The sequence below is a fragment of the Osmerus mordax genome, chromosome 13 (genome assembly GCF_038355195.1).
Source record: "Osmerus mordax isolate fOsmMor3 chromosome 13, fOsmMor3.pri, whole genome shotgun sequence".
Lineage (NCBI taxonomy): Eukaryota > Metazoa > Chordata > Actinopteri > Osmeriformes > Osmeridae > Osmerus > Osmerus mordax.
In genome coordinates, this window is record NC_090062.1 from 5,425,916 (window position 1) to 5,451,292 (window position 25,377).

Below are 25,377 nucleotides of genomic sequence, written 5' to 3' on the forward strand. Positions count from 1 at the left end.
TCTTTACTAACATCATGAATTAGAGATTGAGATGGAACCAAACATGTAGTGGGGGAGAGGGTGATGTCTGAGAAAGAGAGAGACAGAGAGACAGAGAGAGAGAGACAGAGAGAGAGAGAGAGAGAGAGAGAGAGAGAGAGAGAGAGAGACAGACAGACAGACAGAGAGACAGAGAGACAGAGAGACAGAGAGACAGAGAGAGAGAGAGAGAGAGAGAGAGAGAGAGAGAGAGAGAGAGACAGACAGAGAGACAGAGAGACAGAGAGACAGAGAGACAGAGAGAGAGAGAGAGAGAGACTTGTCAACCCTGTAACAGCCAAGGTTGTGAATAACTAACTATGATCCTGGTACTGGGTTAAATGGACCAAACTGTCAGGAGCTCTGAGCAGAGCTGTCAGACAAGAGCAGACAGCTCTTCCTCTCTCTCAATTTAAACTGAACATATACCTTCATTCCAGCTTTTTTGTTCTCCTCTCTCTCTCTCTCTCTCTCTCTCTCTCTCTCTCTCTCTCTCTCTCTCTCTCTCTCTCTCTCTCTCTCTCTCTCACACACACACAACCAAGCACACAGACACACTTGAGATACATCACCCCAGCTCTCCTTCTCTCTGTTTCTTTTTCTCTCATCAGAAATAATTTGCACCTTCACTTTACCCTTAAACCATTCTATTGCACTCTTTATCTCACTCTCTCCACACAATGTTAGGGATCTGGTATGCACAGAGGAATTACGTGTAACACAAATACACAAAGAAACGAATATCAAACATTTGAAAATGCTTTATAACAACCAATACATAACCACATGTATCAAGTATGTGCTAGTATGACTAAGTCAGTCAAACAACTTTGAAAATGCGCAAGACATGTCAGGATTATGATTCATTGTTAGACAAACTGAGAGAGTGGCCAAGTCTGCAGAGAGATGCCTGTCTTTAGAACATGTGGACAATAAACTCCTTCTCCATCCACCAGCACTGAGGTGTGGATGAACCCTGGACAGGCCTCATCCAGGTCAGGGCTTGTAGTGATCACGGCCCCTGCGGTGCTCTTGGGTGATGCCATGGGCCTTTGAACACAAAAGTGATTTCCAGAATAATCCATTTTTGGAAATCAACGTCTTAACTCGCCCTGGCCTTTGTCATTCGGCTCAGGCGTTGGCTGTATCGACCGTGGAATAAGACCACAGACTTGCTGTTCCATGTAAAACAGTTTTACAATAAGCCGATCAATATCACCGTTTGAAAATGCACATTGATTGAATTAACATATTTGCATTTATATGAGTTAAAATGTATTTCATGCCTTATTTTTTCTACTCATTTATTAGCTTTTTTTTTGCAATAAGGGGTGTGTGTATGTTACCACTCCTGTGTGTCTTGTGTGTTTCTGTGTGTGTGTGTTCACACGTGGATGTGTGCAAGTACACACGTGTGTGCATGTGCTCACTCTCATGTATGTGAGTGTGTGTGCGTGTTGACAGTCTTGTGTGTGTGTGTGTGTGTGTGTGTGTGTGTATGCATGTGGTCCCCTCAAAGCCACCCAGAAATTTTTTAACTCCAAGTGCCTCTCTTTAACCCCTCTCCTTCCCCCTCTCTTCCCCTCTCTTTCCCCTGTCCTCCCCCTCTCCATCTTCCTCTCTCTAAACAGGCATCCCTCTCCAGGCTCAATGTGAAGTGCTAAAGGGAAGGTTTCAGTGAACAAGCCCTGCATTATTGGCAGCCAGCTGGGAGAGGGAGGGAGGGAGGGAGGGAGGGAGGGAGGGAGGGAGGGAGGGAGGGAGGGAGGGAGGGAGGGAGGGAGGGAGGGAGGGAGGGAGGGAGGGAGGGAGGGAGGGAGGGAGGGAGGGAGAGCGGTTTTAGGATTCAGCCAGAGCATCAGTCTGCTGCAGAACACCATGCACTGAGACACCTCAGGAGAAACAGCGAAGGAAAGACAGAATGGTGGCAGATCGAGCTCACCACTGCTTTCTTTGTGTGCATGGAAGAATTTGTTATTGTTGCGAGAGAATATTGTCAGTGAGTGAGTGAGTGAGTGAGTGTGTGTGTGTGTGTGTGTGTGTGTATGTCTTTCCCAATACAGTACTATAAGTGCTCTTCAGAATATTTAAGTCGTGCTGAGATGCAAGCCTTTTGGATCAGTGCAATTTTTCTTAGACACCTGTTACATGCTCAGTCATCTGTATTGGCCATCCAGCTATGTGGTAAAGGACTAAAGAATGAAGCTTCTTCACCCAATGCATTTCTTCACTCAATGAGACTCTATTTTCAAGATAGCAGATAGTTTACCTGCATGTGACATGGTTGAATATTTTTTAATGTCCTATTTTTAAAAATCATGACATGATGAATCCCAAGGTCGAATAGTAATAGATGTAGAGAGATGTAGACCTCATACAGTGGGATTTTTATCCGAATTATCACATTGTCTTGCGGATGACAGATTATCCCTGTGGTTTAATACCGGAGGCTGCGTGACAGCTGACGGATATATTAGGGGTGGGGGGGGGGGATTTTTGGGATCCGCAGTTTTAAAGATCCACATTAGAGAATAAAATGATACTGCCACCAGTCCAGTGCAGTTAATTTCAGCGAGGTTTGCTGATATTGTGGAGAAAGAGACATGAATCATCTTGCTCCTGACTATTTTCGGAATTGGCGTGGCATGGACGTCAGGTGGTGAAAATTATTCTCGTAGGTTGTAGGTGCGCGCTTATTTGAGAGACAGAAAAGGTTGGTTGGGTTCCAGTGCGCGTCAGGGGCTATCGGTGGCGTCGCGCGCATGTCACACTGTGAGAGTCCGAGAGTTCTGGAAATGCACAGGCGCCTCTTCACTGGTATGCACTTACACACAAAGCTGAGGGATCCGGTGGCGATAGAAGAAACTATCGACTGATCCTCCAGGTCGTGTTACAAAACACGGGAATCTCTCCTGAAATCTCTCCCCGGCAGGTCCTCTTTCTAGGTTCGGACACAGGGATGGTTATGTGATGGGTGTCGGAGCATTGCCCGGGAGATCCTACATTATTGCAGACAGCACCATGAGCAGGTGTCTTTCAGCCGAAGAGAAGTTTGGATTCGACGTAACGCGCCACGGAAAATAGAAGTCATCGTTATAAAAGGATAATAAAGAATTGCAGAACAGCCGCAGAAAAGTATATTCGCATAGTAGCGTTTCTGTGCGAGAGAGGGAATTCTGATGCGCAACTCTGGATTGTACATTTTTGCTTGTTTGGCACAACGTCGTAATATGGAGTAGCCTCTGTTATATGGATCTTCAAAGTTGGAAACAAGAAAAAAATACAAACTACAGACTACAGCGAACCTATGATGGGAATGCTACTCATATAGTAAAGCATTAGGTCAAATGACCATCATTAGTCCTCTTTAAATCTAACAACAGTATCTAGGAGATGGAAAAACGGGGACTATACGGCGTTCTTTATTATTTAATTCTGAATACACCGTTGTTATTCTGTGTACATGGTAAGTAAACTTTAAGTGTCATTGGTATGGAGAGACTTTTTTCCATATAAGACTGACCCAACCATGTTGATAATCATCCTTGCCGTTACATATTTTCATATCAACAGCAGGCGATACCATGACTGCTTTTCATTTTGCTTCCAAATGCATCATTCTGCTGCAGCTTGTCGTTTATTGCATGGATTGATGCTTTTGTGTTGATTATTAAGGGGTTTAGAGAAAATAAATTATAATCTATTAGAGTATTACGCAGACTCATATCAGGATTCTGCAGTTTTGTCTAAACTGTTTTTTTTTAGATGTGATACACTGTTCTTCCTCCATAGAGACGAATCCCTCTTGATAGATAGCATAGATTTTCTTACAATTGTTTAGTTTCAGGTTATCAAAGATATGGGCACCTTGGCAGAATTTTACTGGACACTAAAGATACATTTGTGCTTTGACTTCTCATCAATTTCACGACCTGCTTTTCTCTATGTAATTTTGCCATTTCAGGAGTCTCATTTAGGAAATGGATTATTACTATTTCTTTATTTTTGCATTTCTTTAATACATTCAAACGAGGTAGGGACCAGATAAGAGCTATATTTGATCATGGCAGGTTGGCTGGCGTCACCATTTCAGATGTTTTTTTTAATTCCTCATTATCTTTAACCGCTCGTTTCACCCTCGTCTATACCCTGCCTCTCCCCCAGCTTCGTTTACTGAAGTGCCCAAAGATGTGAGTGTGGGTGAGGGGGAGGACGTGGAGATGCCGTGCGCCTTCCGGGCCGTTGGAGCGACGCCGTTCTCGCTGGAGATCCAGTGGTGGTACCTGAAGGAAGTCGCTCCTAAAGAACTTGCACAAGAACTGCAAATCAGCGCTCCGGCGAACAGAGCAAAGGTAACGGTAATGTTGCCTCCCGGTAACGTTGCCTCTAGACGAGTGCGCGAGCTTAGCTTCAAGGCAACCCTGGGGAAAGGGGTGTAACAATTACACGGTTTAAGACGCCCGGGTATTTCCTATAGTGGGTGTACAGACTGAAACAGTATTAGTCAATGATGCATAGACTACAATTCGACTTTTAATCACGGCTTGGCCGTATGCTTGCCTGGCCTCTTCCTATCGCTATTTGCTTGATCGACTTCATAACGTGTTGCCAACAAAGCATTAGGAAATGATGTGCTGCGGATTATAAATACGGCGTTTCCGTTTGTATTGGGTACTCTAGAGGATGTGTGAACCGGGTGGGAGGGTGGGAGGAGAAAAAGGGCACACACAAAGGGCACTTGTTGGCCATTTAAATCCGTTCCGTTAATCTCCGTTTTCAGGCAGGATGCATAATATGCCCGTTGTAGAATTAACCTATGTTCTTAAATGCCCTTATAATCTGACATAAGTCACCTTTTACCTCTGCATGGGCTATACTGTCCAGGGATATATAGGCCTAGGACAGCCCGATCAGTAGGCCTAACATTCTGCCCTGTCAAAACTCATCCGGTTGGCTGTGGAAAACACCAAACAGCTCGTCAATGGCGGCTTTATCAGAGCGCAACTGTTGCTGTCCGTGGTGCTGAAGTGGCAACGCGCTCTTCGCTACACTGGAATGTCGACAGCATCACAGCCCAACTCCCAGTGAAGCGCAGATACATAGCACAATGCTGTGGCAGCGGATGACGTGATAGTTTCCATTGTCATAGACAATTTCATGAGTTTGATTTATATATAAAAAATATATATAATATTCACGATGTATTTCTGATTTCAGGTCACTGCAAGGGATGCCACAAAAATAAGCGTAAGTATTAGTTTAATGTTACATTACACTTGTAAGGCTTTTGTTTGGCTAAGAATGTGTTATATTGATAATAAAGAATCAACGATCCAGACCTAGCTTAATGTCTCAAATAGCTACAGCTTAAACACATACCAAACGAAATATCTATTTATTGTGTGCCCCAAATAGCAGGCATATGAAAAATAGCAGTGATGAAAAAATGTACGCAAGGCATATTATTGTGGGTTGTTATATCTCGCTCACTATGCAAATAGTTAATTTAGCTGTTTTTCAAACATATGAGATGTCGCGGAGTATGAATCAAAGTGCGGTTTTCAATCTGCTCTGGACGGCGCTCTGTTGCTCGGGCAGTTTAGTTCTCCGCGGGGACTCAAACTATTTTACATCGAAGTCCACTTGTTCACTGGACTTCGATGTAAAATAGTTGACGGCTTCGGGCCCGGCCTCGGCATAACTCTTCAGCGTCCTCACTGTGTTGTCCTTATGTTTTGCAGACCGTGAGAGTGCAGGGCAACGCCATATCACACAGGCTCAGCCTGTCCAAGATCCGCAAAGAGGATGAGGGCGTGTACGAGTGTCGTGTTTCCGACTTATGGTCCGATGAGACTCAGGAATACAAGGTACAGGCCACTCTGCGGGTGACACCGCGCGACGGTATGGTGGCGGAGGAGGCAGTGTCTCACATCCAAAATCGGTGGCCGCTTAGGAATAGCAACACCGCGGCTATAGGGGGGCGGGCGACATCGGAACCAAGTCAGGGAAAGCCTCGGGTGCCTGCTCAGGCCGGACCGGGCCTTCTCCCTTTCAGTACGACGACCACAACATCTGCAGCGAAGTCCTCCGCCTCGCCACGGCCCGGTAATGCAGGCATCCTCCGTCAACAGCATGGAGCCGGTGAGTTGAAGTGCAACAGTGACCCCTAGTGGTAAAACGTGGGATCGTACTGAAAGGGTGGCAGAGTGAGTGCGTGAATGCGAACTTTGCCAGCACCTTGAGCCGAGTCGGCCTACTCCTCAACTGCTTTGATCATTGAAGGGAGCTGCCACAATACCATGGAAGTATGTTCATGAATGACAGTTAAAAATGTTTGAATAGAAAATGACCAGATAGGCCTATATGTTTGTATTTAAAGGTAGGCTAATTATTTATGAAACACATATTTTAAGGAACAGTCCAAGCATTGTTTTCATCTAAGCAGTGGCATAGCATGACCTCAGCAAAATACAATGAAGTCATTTGGATTTCCTCTTCACCCCTCCAAGGGTGGAAGTAGAGAGCGAGAGACACTGGTTATCCTATGAGATACATAACCTCTAAGAGACTCTAAGAGATGACTGGGGATATGTCGCCTCATGCTCGATGTCTATGGTGATGGACGGGCAGAAAGAAAGAAGCTGTCTTAAAGGGGGCCTTGTAGAATGAGGAAGGGAGATAGACAGAGAGAGAGAGAGAGAGAGAGAGAGAGAGAGAGAGAGAGAGAGAGAGAGAGAGAGACAGAGACGAAAGAGAGAGTGACGGCAGGGGCTATCGAGCATGCTTGAGCGCCTTGCTACTGATCGATGAAGCACACTCCTGAATAATTAAATTTCACAGTCTGCAGTGAGGAGCGTTTAATTCGCCTGCTTTGCCATTTCAGACGCACCACTGCAGCTGACGCAGGGGTGGTGCAGCATTGTGGGGGTGTCTGGGTGTTCACCTGTCGGCTTTTCTGCCTGTCTGTCTTGATGGCTGGTTTGCGGACTGTCTGCCCACTGTCTGGCAAGGCCATTGTATGAGAGGGATTGGTACGTGGGGTTTTGTGTTCAATGGTATGTTCTCCAGAGTGCGTATATTGTATGTAATTTTATATTGTATATCATATTGATGTTGTTTGGCTTAAGTAAGAGTAATAGCTTGGATTATGACCTATTATTGTTGGGTTGTTGACTGGGGTCTCTGGGATAGAATGGACTCTGTGACATTCACGCCCTTCTGTCTGTAACTCTGTAACTCTCCCTGGGACCATCATTATGACTCTGCTGGGATGGGACTGCTGTGATTAGGGAGGGATTCCTTCACATGCCAAGTTTGTCTCGCAAATATTTCACTTCTTTAACCGTAGTCTTAGCAAACAGACTCAGGATTAAAACCCCACTTAGCTTAATCTATCTGGAACTGAACTGACTGCAAATTAAGGGAGTAATTAAGTTAGCAATTCCACCAGCTGGCAAAAAACAGGCTCCTTCAGTGGCATTTTCACACACTGAGCTGCATGGAGGTGAGCTCGATAAAGCATGTTATGATTGTCTGGTGATGCACTCATTTACAGTGCCTGAAAGGTTCTGGATATCGTCAGGTTTGTTCAGCACAGTGAACAAGGCATTAGATGTTAAGTACTGCTGTTATCATTGGTTTGTGTGTGTATGTGCACAAACAGTTAAGGTTTTGCCTGTGTGAGTGTGCATGTGTGTATGTCTGTGTGTATGTCTGTGTGTGTGTGTTTGTGTGTGAGCAGCAGTGGGCAAGACCTGACTGTGTATTGCCCTGTATCCCCGGCTGAGCGAGTCAGCCAGGCGGCCATTTGGAGGGCAATCCACAGAATACAGGCCCTGGGCCAGCTTACTGATCCACACACGACTAGCTCCAGTAGTAAACACAGATAACACCATGCTGAGCTCAAACATGATTGACCTACACATACAGACATTGAATTGCCGTGTGTGATGAAATCACTTTACTTCACAATAAAGTCGTTCTTTTGATCAGATTACGCTACAGTGTTGTAGCAGATCGAGTCAAGAGCACCTGTTTGTTTTCAAATTCTCTATGCAGTCATTGTTTATCTAGGTTAGTCTTGTCAAAATTAAATCTCGTTTACAGCAGATTTACCTGGGCCATCAGGATAAATAATCTTTGATTGGTGAACCGTGTAATTGCTCTGTATTCAGCACTGCCAACAAGGTCAGGGTCAAAGTAATTACAGAATGAGCCAAGGCTTGTCCCAATGTACTTACACAGGGTCTAGTGGACTGCAGGTTCTGTTACAGAGACCCTTCCTTGTCTTTAGAAGACATCTGTGTGTAAAGACTAGAAAGCTAGATCTGCTCTAAATTTAATGACTATAGCTCAAAAGAAAGTTTAATAATTTGATGTTGTGTTTTTCTGAAACAGTGCTGTGAGGATACTTTAGTGAAGCTTTCTGGCATATTCCTCATGCGTCTCTGCCTGTCTCAATCAAATACAGTAAAGGCCACTCTGACATTTCTACATTGACGGAGGAACTCAGGGATCCGTCTTGGCTTTCGCTCTCCTTTTCCCCTCTCTCTAAGTGAGCCCCTTGCCGTGTTTGTCAACAGACTGCGAAGGTTAAAAAGCACCTTGGCAGATTTGACAGATCGGCCCTCTCTCCTTTCCCTAACCACAGGACAACGCTTCACTGTAGAATAGGGGATGAGAGGAAAAAAAGAGATTCTGCTTCTCGGAAATGCTTGCATTTGTCACTTTTCTGCAATGTCATCTGACTGAGTGGCAGAAACAATTAATATTAAAGGGGAAATGCCGGAGGCGGGTGGCAGATAAGCCGAGCCCTCAGCACGCTTGCAGGTGTCTCAAATTGAGTCTCCCATTTTCATTTTTCATCTGGGCTTTAGTGACCGTGCGGGAGTAACAGATAAACCTGCCCTGTACCTCTGTGCTGGCCTCCATCTCTCTGAAGCCTCGCAGGAGAGCGAGCCACAAGGAAGGAAGGAACCACTGTCAGAGGGCTGTCTGTCTGCTCTCAGGCATGGTTTGGCAATGACTTGGCGTTAGTGATGGACATATGTCACATATTCATCACATGTTCCCAAGGATTTGGCATTTGACATTTCCCAGTTGGAGAGTCGGTCAAAATGTGAAGTTTGTCCATCAATGTCGACATCAACAGGACATTTGACAGGACATGGAACATCTGCAATATTCAGGATGACGAGATATGAGAATGTTTGTGAGGGACTAAGGACTGGATGTTTTTTTAGAAACAGATTTTCTTTCTACCGTTCTGCCCCGTATGTGAGTGTTGTGGCAGGGTCAGCACCAGCTGGTCTGATAGGTCAGTTGTGTAACCATCTGGAACTGGGATGACACAGGGGGGGGGAGAGACCGAAAGGCAGAGAGCAAAAGAGAGAGAAAACAGGGCGGACTGAGAAAAATAAAAGACAGAGTGAAAGAAAGAAATAGAGAAAAGGAGAGAAAGAGAGAGAGAGAGAGAGAGAGAGAGAGAGAGAGAGAGAGAGAGAGAGAGAGAGAGAGAGAGAAAAAATAAGAGAGACACACAAGGAGCGAGCGGAAGTGTGATAAAAGGAAAGAAAAGACAGTCTGTATGGCTCAGAGAAGAAGAGTCCACTATGTGTCGGGGGCAGAGAGGGCTTTTTAACTACACAGGTGTGATGCCATGGAAGGGAACCACCAGGACTGCTTGTAGCTACAGGGAAGTTGGATAGCCAGACACAAGCTGATGAGCAAGAGCTCTGTCAGTATGAGTCTCCACCCACAAAGCTGAGAAGTGCGTGCCACCCTGGGTGACCTTGGTCTCTCTTGCCTAAATCCTTCATGCTGCCGACAAACCGTGTGTGCGGGTCTGCGGGTCTGTGTATCCATGTGTGTGCACAAAATCTCTCAGCCTCTAGTTGTTCAGCTGTTCAGCTGTATCTCTATAGTGAATAACATCAAAAAAATGTTTCATCCGGTTAGAAACCATCTCTTTGACACAACAAGACTGTGTTAATAAGTTATAGCAAAGCCCATAGATGAGCTAGCCTAGGAGATGATTAGAGGAAGAACTGACCGCTCCTGGTAAGTGTAAATCCTCTCAAGATGTCACTCTGCTCCAAGAATACCACAGAAACCAGCCTTTGTGTGTGTTGCTCTCTGGCTGTGTAGGAGGCTCTTCAGTTCTGCCGGTACACTGTGTACTGTCTCTATGACTTTCACCGGCGTCAACCATCTTTTCCTTCCTGCAGTACTACAGAAGCAGTGCACTGTGGTTGTCATCTGCAGACGTTCCTGGAGTCCCTGATCATCGTAAACCATAAATATCACTAGCCTCCGAGGGCTAGGCCGCTTGGTTATTGCCACCACAGTGCCCTGAATTCAGGATCCAAGTCCTTACCCACTGAGAGGTCCCCTAGCCGTTACAGATGCTACCAAATCTGTTCCTATAAGAATGTCATGGTCCATCTGAAGTACCGGTATGTCGATGATTACGTAATAGATGACGTCCAGGGAGAGGCTTAACTGTCACCCCTAGTTGGCGCTTTTCAGCCACTCAGTGGAGCACAACCTCTCAGCCATGATGATGAGCAACGATTATCCCCGAAAAAACCTGGGTAAGATGGTGGATATGGCTTCACATGGTTTGTTTCATCAACCTCAACTGTTTTTTTATTATTGAGCTTATCATCCCCAACTCGTCAATAAATTAATTGTATTCTCCATCAGTCTTTATACCAGAATGCATTGGGGTCTTATCTACGAAGGTGTAGGTTTATCTGTTTAGGAAGCATGTTGGAGATCTGGAGGAACACATTGTCATGCTGGGAGATGAACACACTGGTCCTGTATCGGTTCACCTCCTCTGGAGAACCCAGCCAACTCTCACTGTGGTGGCACTGCCTGTGATTGCAGAACAGTCAGTTGTTCCCCGAAAAATCGTTTCGTATAAGTGGCCTCCCCTTTCCCTTAAACATTGTGATTATGCCTGGGCCTGCTGTGCATTCTGAGAAGACTGTGCAGGGGGAGAGAAAACAACAGGCATGGTCCCTCTTGTGTCCTTCCTATTTACCTTCTATTTAGTCTATCACTGCTCTGCTCTCAGGGTCCTCCCAGCCCTCCAAACAAACACAAACATGCACTTCTACCACTCTTCATGCAGATAAATGCGGACGTAGCCTTTGAGAAAGCCTGGAGATTCCCAAGAAGCTGCAAGAATGCAGTTTGAAGCCCAGAGGATTGTAGGATACAGTTAGAAGGTGTTTTGGAGGTACCAGTTACATGTCTGTAATAGCCATGATAGAAGCAGAAAGCTCCAGTCACTGTTGCACTTATCACTTTAACTAAGTGGAGAAACGAAAGAGTAGAAGAGAGAATGGGAGAATGAGAATGGAAAAAGTGAGACAGAAAAGGAAGAAGAGAAAGATGGACAGAGAGGAGGAGTGATACGTTGGGGGGAAGAGAAAAAGTTTGAAAGATGGAACGAGTGATAGTGTAAGATAGATAGTTAGATAGATAGATAGATAGATAGATAGATAGGAGAGAGAGAGATTGTGCCAGAGAAAGAGAGTGAGAGACAGAGACAGAGAGAATGCCAAACCCATTGACCTAGCTGTCAGATTGTGTGTTTGCTAATTACAGTCTTTACTCTGTAAGCAGGTCACGTCATCAGTGGAATCACAGCAAACAGCCAGATTCTGTACACGGAATCATCCTAGGGTTGGGTCTGGAGCCTTCTCTCCTCACTGAGCACAAATCTGATCTTTTGAATTAAGATCATGCTGCTGCAGTCAATCTCATTCATTCTTTTCCTCCCTTTCTTCTTCCTTCTTCTCTCATCTTCTTGATCCATATCTCAGACAGATGGGTATATTAAGCTCTGTTTCAGGATCTGGAGTCTACTTCAAACTGATGGCTTTTGTATGTAAATCATAGAAGTCAGATTGCCTTTATATGGGAGATAATCTATGAAGGACCTTTACCTGGCCTTTACTGTTGAACAATAAGATGCTGTTTGTGTACAGTTGGCTCGATGTCTGGCAGACATTGAATATTTAGCTGTGTAAACTGGTTTACTTAAAGAAATGCAGAGCCCATTATAGAGCCCATCTGAACTCCTGGTAATATAGAGGGCCATGGTTGATACGGTTTATATCCTGGTCAGTACATATCTGCTCCTCAGTGGGAGGTATCTGGTCTAGTTCTGAACATGATTAAATGTTTTCCATGTAAAAATGTATTGTTGTCCAAAATGTGTAGGAGGTACAGCCATTATAACTGTAAAACTGTTATTTATACTGTTGTGAAAAGGATTAAGCCTGGTGTTTGGGTGATTTGTGGGATTAGTGGTTTGGTTCCTATTGTGTTGATGTCATTACAGTATTATAACTAAAATGGTCAAAATATATCCTTTGCAACTCTGTTGTTGGAATCACTTTGTTTTGTAACCCAGCCATTGTCTTTGATGTTGGACTAATGGGTTGTACACAGTAACAGGTATACTGAATGGGGCATATTCTAAAAATAATAGCTTTATGTAATAAAGCTCCCCAAAACTTTTTAGAAGATGAGCTTTGGTTTATGTAAAAGTGAAATGTATGAAAGGGGTTGATGAGACGGGTGAAGGAGAGGGAAAGGGAGATGAAAGAAAGAGTGATGAACAAAGGCGCAGGAGGAACGGCAGAGTGGGAGGAGGTCAGAGGGGATGATGAAGGAGATGGGGGTGATGAGGGAGGAGATAATGCCACAAAGGAGAGGGGTGGACAGGGGCTGTTCTGTGACAGCTGTCTCCTGCTGCCCCTTGTATAAGCAGTTGTCACCCGGAACCCAGACCAGGACCTGATGACTTTTCTGCTGCTGCTGTCCCTTTCCTCAGACAGAGAGAAATATACATACATTTACATTTAGTCATTTAGCAGACACTTTTATCCAGAGTGACTTACAGTAAGTACAGGGACATTCCCCCGAGGCAAGTAGGGTGAAGTGCCTTGCCCAAGGACACAACGTCATTTTTTACGGCCGGAACTGGCATTACTAGCCCGATTCCCTAACCGCTCAGCCACCTGACTCCCTGACATAGACAGAGAGAGAGACAGAGAGAGACAGACAGAGAGACAGAGGGAGAGAGAGAGAAAGAGAGAGAGAGAGAGACAGAGAGAGAGAGACAGAGAGAGAGAGAGACAGACAGACAGAGAGAGAGAGAATGAGAGACAGAGAAAGAGAGAGAGAGAGACAGACAGACAGAGAGAGAGAGAATGAGAGACAGAGAAAGAGAGAGAGAGAGACAGACAGAGAGAGAGAGAGAGAGAGACAGAGAGAGAGAGACAGACAGACAGAGAGAGAGAATGAGAGACAGAGAAAGAGAGAGAGAGAGACAGACAGACAGAGAGAGAGAGAATGAGAGACAGAGAAAGAGAGAGAGAGAGAGAGACAGAGAGAGAGAGAGAGAGAGAGAGAGAGAGAGAGAGAGAGACAGATAGACAGACAGACAGACAGAGAGAGAGAATGAGAGACAGAGAAAGAGAAAGAGAGAGAGAGAGATCAAATATAGTCTACAAGAAGTGGAAAACATGGCAAGTGTGTGTGCTACATGTGTTTTGTGTGTCCTGTATTTGGTGTGTGTGTCGTGTATTTGGTGTGTGTGTTCTGTACTTGGTGTGTGTGTGCTGTTCATGGTGCGTGTGAGCTATATGTGGTGTGTGTGTCTGCTGTACTTTGTGTGTGTGTGTGCTGTTCTTGGTGTGTGTGTGTGTGCTGTGTGTGGTGTGCGTGCGTGGGCTGTACTTGGTGCGTGTCTGTTGCATGTGCTGTGTGCGTGCCGTATGTGTTGTGTGTGTGTGTTTTATGTGGTGTGTGTTTTACTTGGTGTGTGTGTGTGTGTATGTATGTGTGTGTGCTGCAGAGCGTTGTGGAGCGAGGCCTTGGGAGACTGGTGAGCATGTCAGACAGACGGCAGCTTCACACTACAGATAGCACAGGAGCTGCAGCCCAGCTAAACACTCTCTCATTACACTTCTGTGTCTGCTAACACTATCATCCATCTGGCACTGCCTTTTGTTTGTTTGTGTGTCCGTGCATGTGTGAGTGTGTGTATATGTGTGGGTGGATGTTTGTGTTCTGCCCACGCTCCTGTGGGTGTGTGTGTGTGCACCCTGTTTTTGTTTGATGGGTGTGTTTGTGTCAGGGTTTGTTTACCCGTTGGTGTAGTCACCCTTGTTCATCATCATAATGAAACAGCTTTTACCCCTGCAGTTGCTCTACTGTCTCTCTCCAGTTCTCTCTCCAGCTCTCTCTCCAGCTCTCACTACGGTCTATCTCTACGGTCTCTCTGTATGGTCTCTCTCTACAGCTCTCTCTACGTTCTCTCTCTACAGCTCTCTCTACGGTCTCTCTCTACAGCTCTCTTTACAGCCCCCTTTACCTCTAACAGTGTTAAAGGGAGAGAGACCACTCGCCCAGGTCTACCACTCCCCTTAGCCACGCTCGTACCTGTCCTCAGAAGTGTTAGAGGAAACATCAGAAGTGGGCATGCTCTAAGAGCCCCTTTACTGGAATGGTGTGTTATGGCAGATAAGTGGTGGATAAGTACTAGATTATTGTTCCTCCATCTAAAAAAAGAGCTGATGTAATTTGTACACAGTTGATTAGGCCACTGCCCGTTTTAGACTCTCTCTGACAAACCAGACCACATTCATTATGTTGTTCTGTACATAGCTACTCTCTCACATTTGTTTGGCAGGGTAGGGCTAGCCTGATGAAGAGGTAGTTTGGTAGAGGTCCTCTTGGGCCGGGGTGTTTAGATATGCACGCGGTGGTGTGCTGGAATATTCTATGTTATACGAGACACACGTCTGTGACACACACACACACACACACACAAAGACACACTCATAAACAAAATTGAAACATAAAAAATACAGTACTGTATCAATAATTCTGTCATTGTTGTTTTCATCAACCTAGGTTCCGGAGCCATGACAACCATCGACCCACTCCTCCTCGTCACTCTCCTTTTCCTGCATAAGCTCCTCCCCTTCCTGTTTGCCCATTAAGAGACCTCAACCAAACAACAACCCAACAACATGTTCACTTTATCAACCAAACAAAGGGGAAAATATTCTATAAATAGATGTATACCGGTAAGGCACATCACTGAGGAGAACGGAGCAATGCAACCAGAGAAGAACAGACTAACGAAAGATGAGAAAAGACTGAATTAAAAGAGGTGTGGTCTTCAAACACGGACTAACTGAGGACCTGATTGTGGAGGGGTAGAAGAACTGTATGTGGGCGGTATGGGAAGCATGATCTACAGGAGTTTAGTGTCCGTGATAACAAGCCTCACACAACTGTGGTCCACATACACACACTGTCATCCACCTTGATTAGAGTTGCATCCAGTCTTCAGACAGCTTCTGCCTTGCTTCGTGCATGGCCTTTCCTATTTATTTTCTGGTTTCTTAGATTATTTTTTAATTTTTTAAATGTAACATCTGTATGATATTTCAAATTTGATTCATTTAACTAGACTTTTAATATTTCATCTCCTAATTATTTTTGATCACAGCTGCTTACATTCTAGTTGATCTGAGTTCGTTATGTAATATACATACACCACTAGTATTTTGGTTTTATCGTTTTTTGAGGGGGAGGGTTGGGGGGGGGTCATCTGCATGAACTGTTGAGCAGTCAGCCATCCTTTCTGACTTCACGCGGGAGGTGTGTGTCATTCACAGGACTGTTTTTCACGATTCTCTCAATCAGAGTGTGTGTGAGTCTATGTGTTCTGTTCTGTCTCCCCAACCCCCCACTCTCTCTGTTCTGTTACTCATTTAAGCATTGATTCATGCTGTATACAAATATGACCTGATATATTTTGATTAAATAAGGCACACATTACCATAGTTGTTGTTAGTCACCTGCAATGATGTTTATTTTTATCAAAGATATGGTGATCAAGGTAAGACATTCATTTATATGAAGAAAAAAAAAACTTATTGGTATGTTGCCAACACCAGTTGAAATAAAGGTTGTTGTTTTTGTAATAAATAATGATCCCGACAGTGTGAATCTGTGACTGAAACTCTCAATTCCTCACACATACACACAGACATGCAGGCACGCACCCAACCAAAGACTTTATACTTAGCCATCCTGGTCCCCCTCCCGTGTGTGGTGAGGTGACGCCCTCCCGCGTGTGGTGAGGTGATGCCCTCCTGCGTGTGGTGAGTTGATGCCCTCCCGCGTGTGGTGAGGTGACGCCCTCCCGCGTGTGGTGAGGTGATGCCCTCCCGCGTGTGGTGAGGTGATTCCCTCCCGCGTGTGGTGAGGTGCTTAGTTTGCTTAGTCAGATGTGTCTGTGCATCACTGTGAGGAACCATAAAGCCTTGTGTACACTCCAATCTCCTACCAGCGGGGTTTCCAAGAACTCTGTGTTGTAGTCAGTGGTGTCATTAGTGTGTGTGAGTGGTGTGATGGACTCTGGTTCCACTTCTGAATAACTTCAATTGGAAGCACCACAGGTATGGTACACCCAAACACACACACAATACATACACGTATAAAACACTTTACGCACCTCTGAAAAAGCCATTTTATGATTGGATTTCTCCTATGCTTGGGTTGGAACATCTCTGGAACATGTGTTTATCCTAGCACAGTCACAAATGTGAGTGGGTTCTTTATCCATTATAAAACTAGGAGCAGAAACACTAATGTGCTGTAATGTGGTGGAGGACCTGTTCTGTATAGACCTGTTATCCCTTCACATTAATGTTGCTTTGACAGGGACATTATAGCAGTTACTTGCAGTTACTAACTGACAAGATCCTGAGTACACTCTCTTTGCCATGGTGAATCACCGGTGGTACCCTCCTCTCACCTCCTCTCTCTTTCTCTCTGTCCTTGTAACTGGCCACTGTCCTCTCTCTGTCCCTGTCCTTGTCACTCTCCATGCTTCTGTCTGTCCCATTCCCTGTTCTCGTCCCTTTTCTCTGTTTCTATCTCTCTCCCTTTCACCCTCAGCATCCCTCAGACAAATAGCAGAGGTGAACAATGTGTTCTCTCCTGCAGGGGGAGGCTTGATGCGTATGAGGCAGTTTCAACACATCTCTGCATAATACATTAATGGCCTCTTCCCAGGGACCCAGTCGACAAAGACACACCACACTGTGGTTATTTCTCCTCTGATTAATGCCCCGGCACATCCCTCTCTCCTATCCTTCCTCTCTCTCTCTTTAGATCCCTCTTCCCCTCCTTTTCTCCATCCCTCCCTCCTTCCATGTATTGCTCACTCCTACCATCTTTTCCAACCTTGACTCCCTCTCTGATTACACACATACTCACACATTCCTTTATTCCCTTCATTCCGGTCTCCCTCCTTCTCTTCTTCCCTCCATCGTACATTTCCCACTTCTATCAATTTTTAATTCCAAAATATTAAACCAAATAATGCTAACACCAAAGGATCAAATAAGTTCAGCCGCTCATGTTAAACACAAATACAATTGTAAATATCTGTGAATCAATCAGTTAGGTCACAAAGTCTACCAGCTGATACCACATTTAATATCTACAGAAGCATTAAGAATATAATAGCTAACAGGGCCACTCAGAACCATCAGGATCCCAGACCTTAATGGTCAGTGCACCTGCTGTGACCCCATGAATGCAGGAGCAGGAAGTAGACTGATATGTAATGATGGTGGGAGGGGGGGGGATTTAGGGATGGAGGGATGAAGGGACATAATCCGAGAGTCTGACGATGTGGCAGTGAACATCTGGAATCAGAGCACCAGTGAGCTGGTGACATCTGATGGCCAGATCCATGACTGGAGCCCACAGCTGATTGGATTGCAGGTCAAACAGGGACAGGAAACTCAAATCTCCAAAGGTAACAACTGCTGGACCGCATATAAAAAGCAGGACTGGAACTGCTTTGTTGATCCAACCAATAATTAGATGAACCCCAGAATCAAAGACTGATACAAGGATGCACAGGGTGTACAGGGCTTAACAAAATGGTAGAAACTGTGAAGTAGATATGTAGATTATGAGGAATGCATGACAAAAACGTGTTCAGAGTACTATTCTAACAAACATTTGAACAGTAACACAGATCTGCATTTCATCAATCAAACATAGCTTCCAGGCCTACATTTCACAAGCGTAGTAGAAACTGGAATACAGTGACTCATGCTTGCCAAGTAATGCTAATCTTCTCATTAATATCTTTTACAGGAAATCATGTTTAGCTGGATATCAAATCGCGTTTCATATTTTCGATCGGTTTTCATTTTCTCCTCTATAAACTCTAACAGATCACAGAGCATGTAAATAATGGATTCCAGACTTGTAAGATTTTAATGTAAAACCCATTTGCACTTGTCCTGGGAGATGTCACTGGGTTGTTGGGGATTATGCATGTTTTACTATCTACTCTATCGTGTCAGCAATCACTTAACCTCAACTTCGACCTCAAGGTTACCATTCGGGACATTCCCATTCCTTAACTGTAATTATACTGCATTGCACTGCTCTGTTTGCATTATTAAGTTTAGTACAAGGTACATCTCCCAGTACTTGGTCCACCTCTCTATATTAGAACTTCTGTATTTGTATACACACCGACACTCATCGATACAGTTCACTGGTTCATGCTAAACGTTAGCAGTATGTATGGCACCAGTGTTGCATACAATACAATACTATTAGTTTTGTATTATGTGTCCCATTTGTTGAATTGTTTGTACGTTCCCTGTGTATTACCCTGTGAATTAACCCTTTGTATTACACAATGTAAAGCTATGTGTATTTATATATCTTCATTAGTAGCCTTTTTTTTCTTCTTTTTTTTTAAATGTCTGCCGTAATGCAGCAATTTCCCCTCTGGGATAAATAAACTACTTTAAATTTCTACCCTGGTGAGATAAGCGGCCAATGTCTACTGTAAGGACGGTATAAACTGTAGCCACTGTATTGCTGTATCTAGGAAATGTATTTCCTTATTATTTGGTTATTTCCTTTCAACTGATTGACCAACATTAGAAAAGGTATCTAAAAAAAAAAAAGCTGCGATTGGGTCCAAAAAAATAAAACAACATAATAGTCCTGAATAATGGCTTGTTTTGATCTAATTTGGCAGAGACTGAAAATGTTCCCCTTTTGCCTCGTAACAAGGTGTGTGCTATTCATGTTCACATTCAGTTTTGAAAGTGGAGGAAAACCTGTGAGAATCTAATTATGTCATTACAGAGGTCTTTCTCGAGCATGACAATAGTCTCCCATCAATAGCTCCTACGGCAACGTGATAATCATATATTTACGCTGGACAATTTTCACTATAGATTCATTCTTATACTATGTGCCCTGAGAAGATAAGTGTTCTCATTCATTTTTATTCTCTTATTTGTCAAAAAAAGTTGTCTTGTCCTTCCAAAAGCTCAAGGTCTTTCAAAGTAAAATACATTCCGTTTTACAGAGTTCCCTTCACAGTGTTCTAAACCATGATGATCCAGCAATGTTTCTGATTTTTAAGCTGTAATTAGTGCTATAATACTAAAAGGATTAACAGTGGTGGTAAACAGTTTAGAATTAAATGAATTAAAATGAAAACAATTTACTTAATTGTCAATGGACTTGGAATTGGAAACTGGGAAGTCCTAACACTTGAATGATATATTTAATTATTGTCGAAGGATCAAGGTTTGGGGCTGACAAAGACTTCACACTGTTTCATGTGTGAAGCCAAGAAGAACCTAAAATGTCAATGTTCCTTAACATGAGTCTACTGTGCTCCAGTCCTTGTTGTGTCAGAACACATCTATCCACACACACAAACATGTGCCCTCGCTGCTTATTGCACAAACCCATCTCCAAAATGTCTGCCACATTAGATGAGATGGGAATAGATAAATCTCCATGCTGAGGAAGGTTAGGTCACAAATCTCCATCTATGGCCTCCGTACCAATCTTCTCCTCTCCTGCATTTACCTTTACGCAACAGTTTGTCTCCGTAGGAGCTGGGATATTGGCTGTGTCAGGCAGAGGTTGTCTGGTTATAATTTCAAATAACAATGCTTGTCTGCCAGAGTTAGGTTCAAGGAAAAACAGACAAAAAATCTATATGCAGTTTCATCAAATAAGGCAGGACTTCAAGAGGATTCAATCTTAGGTTTTATGGGGATGAAGTGTTTAACTTTAAAATCTGAATTGTATATTGGAGTTGCTACCCAGAAAATAAAGGAGAGAGAGAGAGAGAGAGAGAGAAATACTTGAAAGACAGCCTCCATCAAGTTATTGGATGAAGGTTGGAAATGAAGTGTACACAGGGAAAAGAAAGGGTACAGAGGACAAGACTAAAGAGAAAGAGAAGACAGAAAGGAGGATGAGAAGGAGGAGAGGAGGAATGTAAGGCCAAGGAAGAAGAAGGGTGAGGAAGGGGAAGAAAGAGAAAGGAGATGTAAAAGAGAGAGGGAGGGAAGAAAAGAGGAGGAGGGGAATAACAGGTGTCATGAAAGGACGTAAGAGTCATTAGAGACAGACAAGTGGGTCGTGTTCCTTCATGAATCCTCAACAGCCCTTCTCCGGGCAACCTGTTCTGCTGTCTGCTGGGACGAGCATGACTGTCAGCTCATTTATATTGTCTGACTCCTTTCTATTTTTCCTCCTCACTTCCCTGCCATGTTTTCCTCTATCTACTCTTTTCCTTTTCCAAGTCTCTCTCTCTCTCTCTCTCTCTCTCTCTCTCTCTCTCTCTCTCTCTCTCTCTCTCTCTCTCTCTCTCTCTCTCTCTCTCTCTCTCTCTCTCTCTCTCTGTTTCCTTTTCTCCTTGTAACATTTCTCTCTTGTGATTGGACAACATATCCTTGGAATGATTCCTGTTCTTGAAAACTTTCCTTTCAATTTAGTCTCTTGCCATCACATAAAATCATGACATTTGCCTGGATGTCAAAAACATGCCAGACTCTCTATTGTGTAACCCTGTTGTCTTGCAATGTTAGTGTATTTCCCAGAACAAAGAAGAAGAGCCATTTTACTGTAACACATTGCTGAGCTTGTCACACAGGCGTTCTGGAGGAAATTAATATTAGAGAAACAAATTGAGCCAGTCAATTTCCATAGAGTGCTAAGGAGGTCTGTGAACCATGCAGCCCACGTTTATGTCCTGTTCTTATGATCTGCATACTAACAGGCCTCTCTCTCACACACACACACACACAGACATGCATACACATACTACATCATGATTAAAACTGACTGGATGCAAGTGGACTGACAAACGCAACCTCAATCCCAGAACTGTTAGGGGTTCATTAGAGCTTACGAGCACACATCCCAGTCTGCTTTCCTTCCACCTCCTCTGTCCTCTCCTCCTTTGTGGTTCCCTCTCCTCCTCTCCTCCTCTCCTCCTCTCCTCTTCTCCTCCTATCCTCCTCTCCCCCTCTCCTCAAAACCTCTCTCCCGACCAGTTATCCCCCCATCTCCCTGTCTATCACCCTGACTCTCCGAGCCTCAGCCTTTGCTGCTTGCTTATCTAGGGAGCAGGTTGCCAACCCACCTAAGCATTTAATGAGATGTACTGTAACAGGGTATTAATTTGTTTCAGTTTTTACATGCTTATTCAAATCCAAATCTGGCTGGGGGCCTTTGAACAAATCCCGTTTTAATTTCATTAGAATCCTCTGAGCTGAGTTTGCTCCGCAGTCTACGCTTTAATGCTCTGCTAGAAGCCAGAGTTCAAGGTTTCACTGACGGGCCACTCACAGTGTGACGATGACGACGGTCACTGTAGCCAGGCAACCCCCATACTCTAATCTGAATCTTCATTTCTCTGACACACATTTCAAGTCATGTTTAATGCCATCGTTTGCCTGTGTCCTCCGCCCCTAAAAGCCTGGCATCAGCTGATCACTTCAGCCCAGTCTTAATGGCCGTGCTGGCTGCCGTATGCCCCAGCATCCTGCCCTCCCACTGGGGGTCTATGGAAGACAGACAGAGAAGTAGAGACCACTTTTTCCCCATCTTTCGTGTGGGCAGACAGCCAGAGAGGTTCTGTCAATCAACTCCAAAGCTCCAATGATGGGGTGTTTTAGCTGAATTCAAAGAGCAGAGTGGAGCTGTCTGTGTCACAAGGTCAAGCAAGTCTCGATCCACAGGGAACACTGTCTCTGAGCTCTGCTGAGTGATAACTGTTATGTAGCCTTGTCAGACCAACAACTAAGGCTTTCAGAGCACACAGACAAGCATCCACAAGGCCAGCCGCTTGATCAGCACACTTCACTTTTTTGTGTGTGACACAGCTGGTGTGTGTGTGTATGTGTGTGTGTGTGTGTTATTGTGTGTTTGTGTGTGTGTGTGGCTGGTGCCAAGGCAAGTGGACTCTAACCCTAATCCCACACCCAAGAGAGAGGTAACAGCACAAGAACATACAGTCTTGAAAAGGAAAACAATTTTTCCCCTGCAGCTACTTTTCCTGGGCGGTCTCTCTGAGGTCCAGCTTCATTCATTTCCAGTTGAGTTGCTGACGTCCACTTTAGCTCAGATAACAGACACAGCCTGAGGACAACTGACAAGCTGGCAGGAGAGAGGGAGATGGAGAGAACGGAGGGGGGGTATTTTTTCCAGAGGAATATAAAGCATGACAGGTGGATATCCATGGTGAACTAGTTCTGTAAATCCAGCCCCCAGCAGTGAAAGGTCATCTGAAAGTAGTTGAACTGACAAAAAATGTTGACTCACCTGTGTCAATCTTTAATTATTAGTTGTATTTATTATTTGTTTTTGTTTTTTTGTAACTCCACCATTTTATGGTGTCTGGGTCCCAGTATTAACACAGGTATTTTGATTGCAGGGCAAGTAGCATGCGCTTCCTCACAGAAATTGAGTGACTGAAATCCTCTGCACCTCATTGCTATTAGATCCATTAAGTGTAAAACACCCTGCTAAAACCCTCTACTCATGCATGAGGTTGCCATAGTCTGCAAATACCAGCATGCTCTGTATGCACAGACATGCCCTGTTTCAGACAACCTGGTTATTTTGCACTGTGGTCAATTTGAGGTGAAAGAAAGTCCTATTCAGGGGCTGGGATACACTGCAGTATCTCAGGGTTCAAAAAACATGCAGCTCTATACACCCTGAAGACCTGTAAGCCTATAGAACCTGCAGACCTCATGATGGAAGTAGTGTATAGATAAGCAGAGGTGATGATAGAGGAGGAGATGGGGATGTGAGGGTGTGGATATTCAGATAGTTATCCCATTACTTATCATTAACACAGTGTGTGCTGCGTGTGTGTGTACATGTGTATGAGTGTGAGCGTGTGTGTGTGTGTGTACATGTGTATGAGTGTGAGCGTGTGTGTGTGTGTACATGTGTATGAGTGTGAGCGTGTGTGTGTGTGTGTACATGTGTATGAGTGTGAGCGTGTGTGTGTGTGTACATGTGTATGAGTGTGAGCGTGTGTGTGTGTGTACATGTGTATGAGTGTGAGCGTGTGTGTGTGTGTACATGTGTATGAGTGTGAGCGTGTGTGTGTGTGTACATGTGTATGAGTGTGAGCGTGTGTGGTCCCCTGGCTTTCTGCAGGGGTTGCCCTCTGAGGAGAATATAATTCCTTTAGCTCTTTTTATCAATCCCTTTAATCTGGCCCTCTCCTCGGTCGAGCCGGTTAGCTCAGCAAGACACGGCATAGCAAGACAGCATGGCACAAATGTGGGGGTCCAATAGGGGAGACCAAATGAATGCCTACCTAGAATATATACATACACGCAAAACGCAACCTCAAAGCACACAGACACCTTTGCCCCAGTTGTTCTCTGAGGCAGAAGAAGGCGGCACTTTAATTGTTTATTGTTTTTCGCCCACAACACCTAGTGGAATCATCACATTAGTATTGTATGTGTGCATGTTTTCTAAAGAGCACAACCCAGAATGACCAAAATAGCTTTTAGAATTCATGCCTTCAACAATATACATTTTGCATGTGCATAATTCTATTTAGATAATTAGGTTGAGAGAAGAGGTACACCAGAAAACCATTATGTCTGAAGACACACCTTCCACGTCGACTATCATGGACACACAGAATTAGAGGGACCACAAATGAAGGCAGATTGGGGAGGCACAGAGAGAAGTGTAGTGAAAAAAAAAGTAATTTCATTTTGACACACTGAGGCTTTTAAAGTGAAAAAAAAGAGCAACCGTCAACTGTCTTTCAATTGGGTTTCCCCCGTGACCTCCATCTCTACCAGTTTCCTGTCTAAAGTGGATTTGGTTAAAGTGAATTGGCCACTAGCAATGGGTTGATTCAATAAGTCCCAATTATTCCAGATAGCTAGGTTACATGTCCAAAGTAGCAGTGGGATCCTGCCCACGGGCAACAGACAGTTCCTATGTTAGGATGGCTGCTGATGTGCTGAGAGCCATGTGTGTCTGTAAGTATGTGAGGGTAGGAGGGGCCAGGTGGGCCATGTGGCTAAGCCCACCACACCTCTCTTCAGAAGGTGCTCATATCTCTCTTATATCTCCTGGTTTTACTTCCCTAGACTTCCATAAACCATCTAAGAAATGTGATTTAGACCATGTATCTCTAAATACGGCTGGATGAACCAGTATCCTGTAAATGAAAGCCTGTTGTGTAAAAATCCCTTTACAAAGCTACCTTTTGGATGGTTTGTAGTCCATGCACCACAGCAGGACCCTCTTTTCAGTGGCTTTGCAGGGCTCTGTGATGGGGCTTTAGCGTTAAACCCACTCTACAAAGCCATTCGTTTGTCTGAAATATGGTAATCCGCAGATTTATCCGTGACTACATCAGGCGCTCACAGGCCCAGCTGGGCCGCTCACAAGCCGGCGTTGAGTTAAGAGAGTGCGACGGGCGCCCACTGCGCTGTGTAATTTAATCAGCATCATAGCAGGCCAGATACACACCGTCTGGAGGGAAAACCAACATAACAATACTCGGTTAGGTAGTCTAGGCAACTGTGGGAAGGTGTGGTAGTGTGAAGACTACTGGACTTGTGTTCAGTTTCTTCACCAGAAAAAGGTAGCCAATACTTGTTGAATCATAGAACACAACACTTTCTTGTTTGCTGAGCAAAGCTAACCATTTCAGTGAATTACATGCCATGTCTTCAATATGTACATACCATCAAAGAGTTATCCAACTATTTTCATAGACCACCTGACCATACATTGGGTGAAGGACAAAGCATGATAAAACATAGGTCTCCCTTTTCCTTCTATCGCAAGTAGTATGTAAATATTATTGTTTTCCAAACATCCTCTTGAGTAGGATTCTCTTTTGTACCACCAGGACACTTTAAGCTGGGTGTGCGTGCAATACCCAAGATCTTCCCAAAGTATTACTGTGTTCATAAGGAC

At 44.3% G+C, this 25,377-nt stretch overlaps 1 protein-coding gene across 1 annotated transcript; it reads left to right on the forward strand.

Annotated features, from left to right (window-relative positions):
• The first annotated feature begins 4,223 nt into the window (after positions 1 to 4,223).
• Positions 4,224 to 15,175, forward strand: vstm2b (V-set and transmembrane domain containing 2B). Its single transcript, XM_067249509.1, has 4 exons — positions 4,224 to 4,370; positions 5,236 to 5,265; positions 5,760 to 6,159; positions 14,956 to 15,175. The coding sequence occupies exons 1-4, from the start codon at positions 4,239 to 4,241 to the stop codon at positions 15,042 to 15,044; spliced, it is 651 nt and encodes a 216-aa protein (XP_067105610.1). The 5' UTR covers positions 4,224 to 4,238; the 3' UTR covers positions 15,045 to 15,175.
• The last annotated feature ends 10,202 nt before the right edge of the window (positions 15,176 to 25,377 follow it).

Coding starts and splice junctions, on each gene's coding strand:
- vstm2b (XM_067249509.1), top strand. CDS start 4,239: ATGCCGTGCGCCTTCCGGGCCGTTGGAGCGACGCCGTTCTCGCTGGAG. Junction 4,371..5,235: donor CTCCGGCGAACAGAGCAAAG/GTAACGGTAATG, acceptor TTCTGATTTCAG/GTCACTGCAAGGGATGCCAC. Junction 5,266..5,759: donor GGGATGCCACAAAAATAAGC/GTAAGTATTAGT, acceptor TATGTTTTGCAG/ACCGTGAGAGTGCAGGGCAA.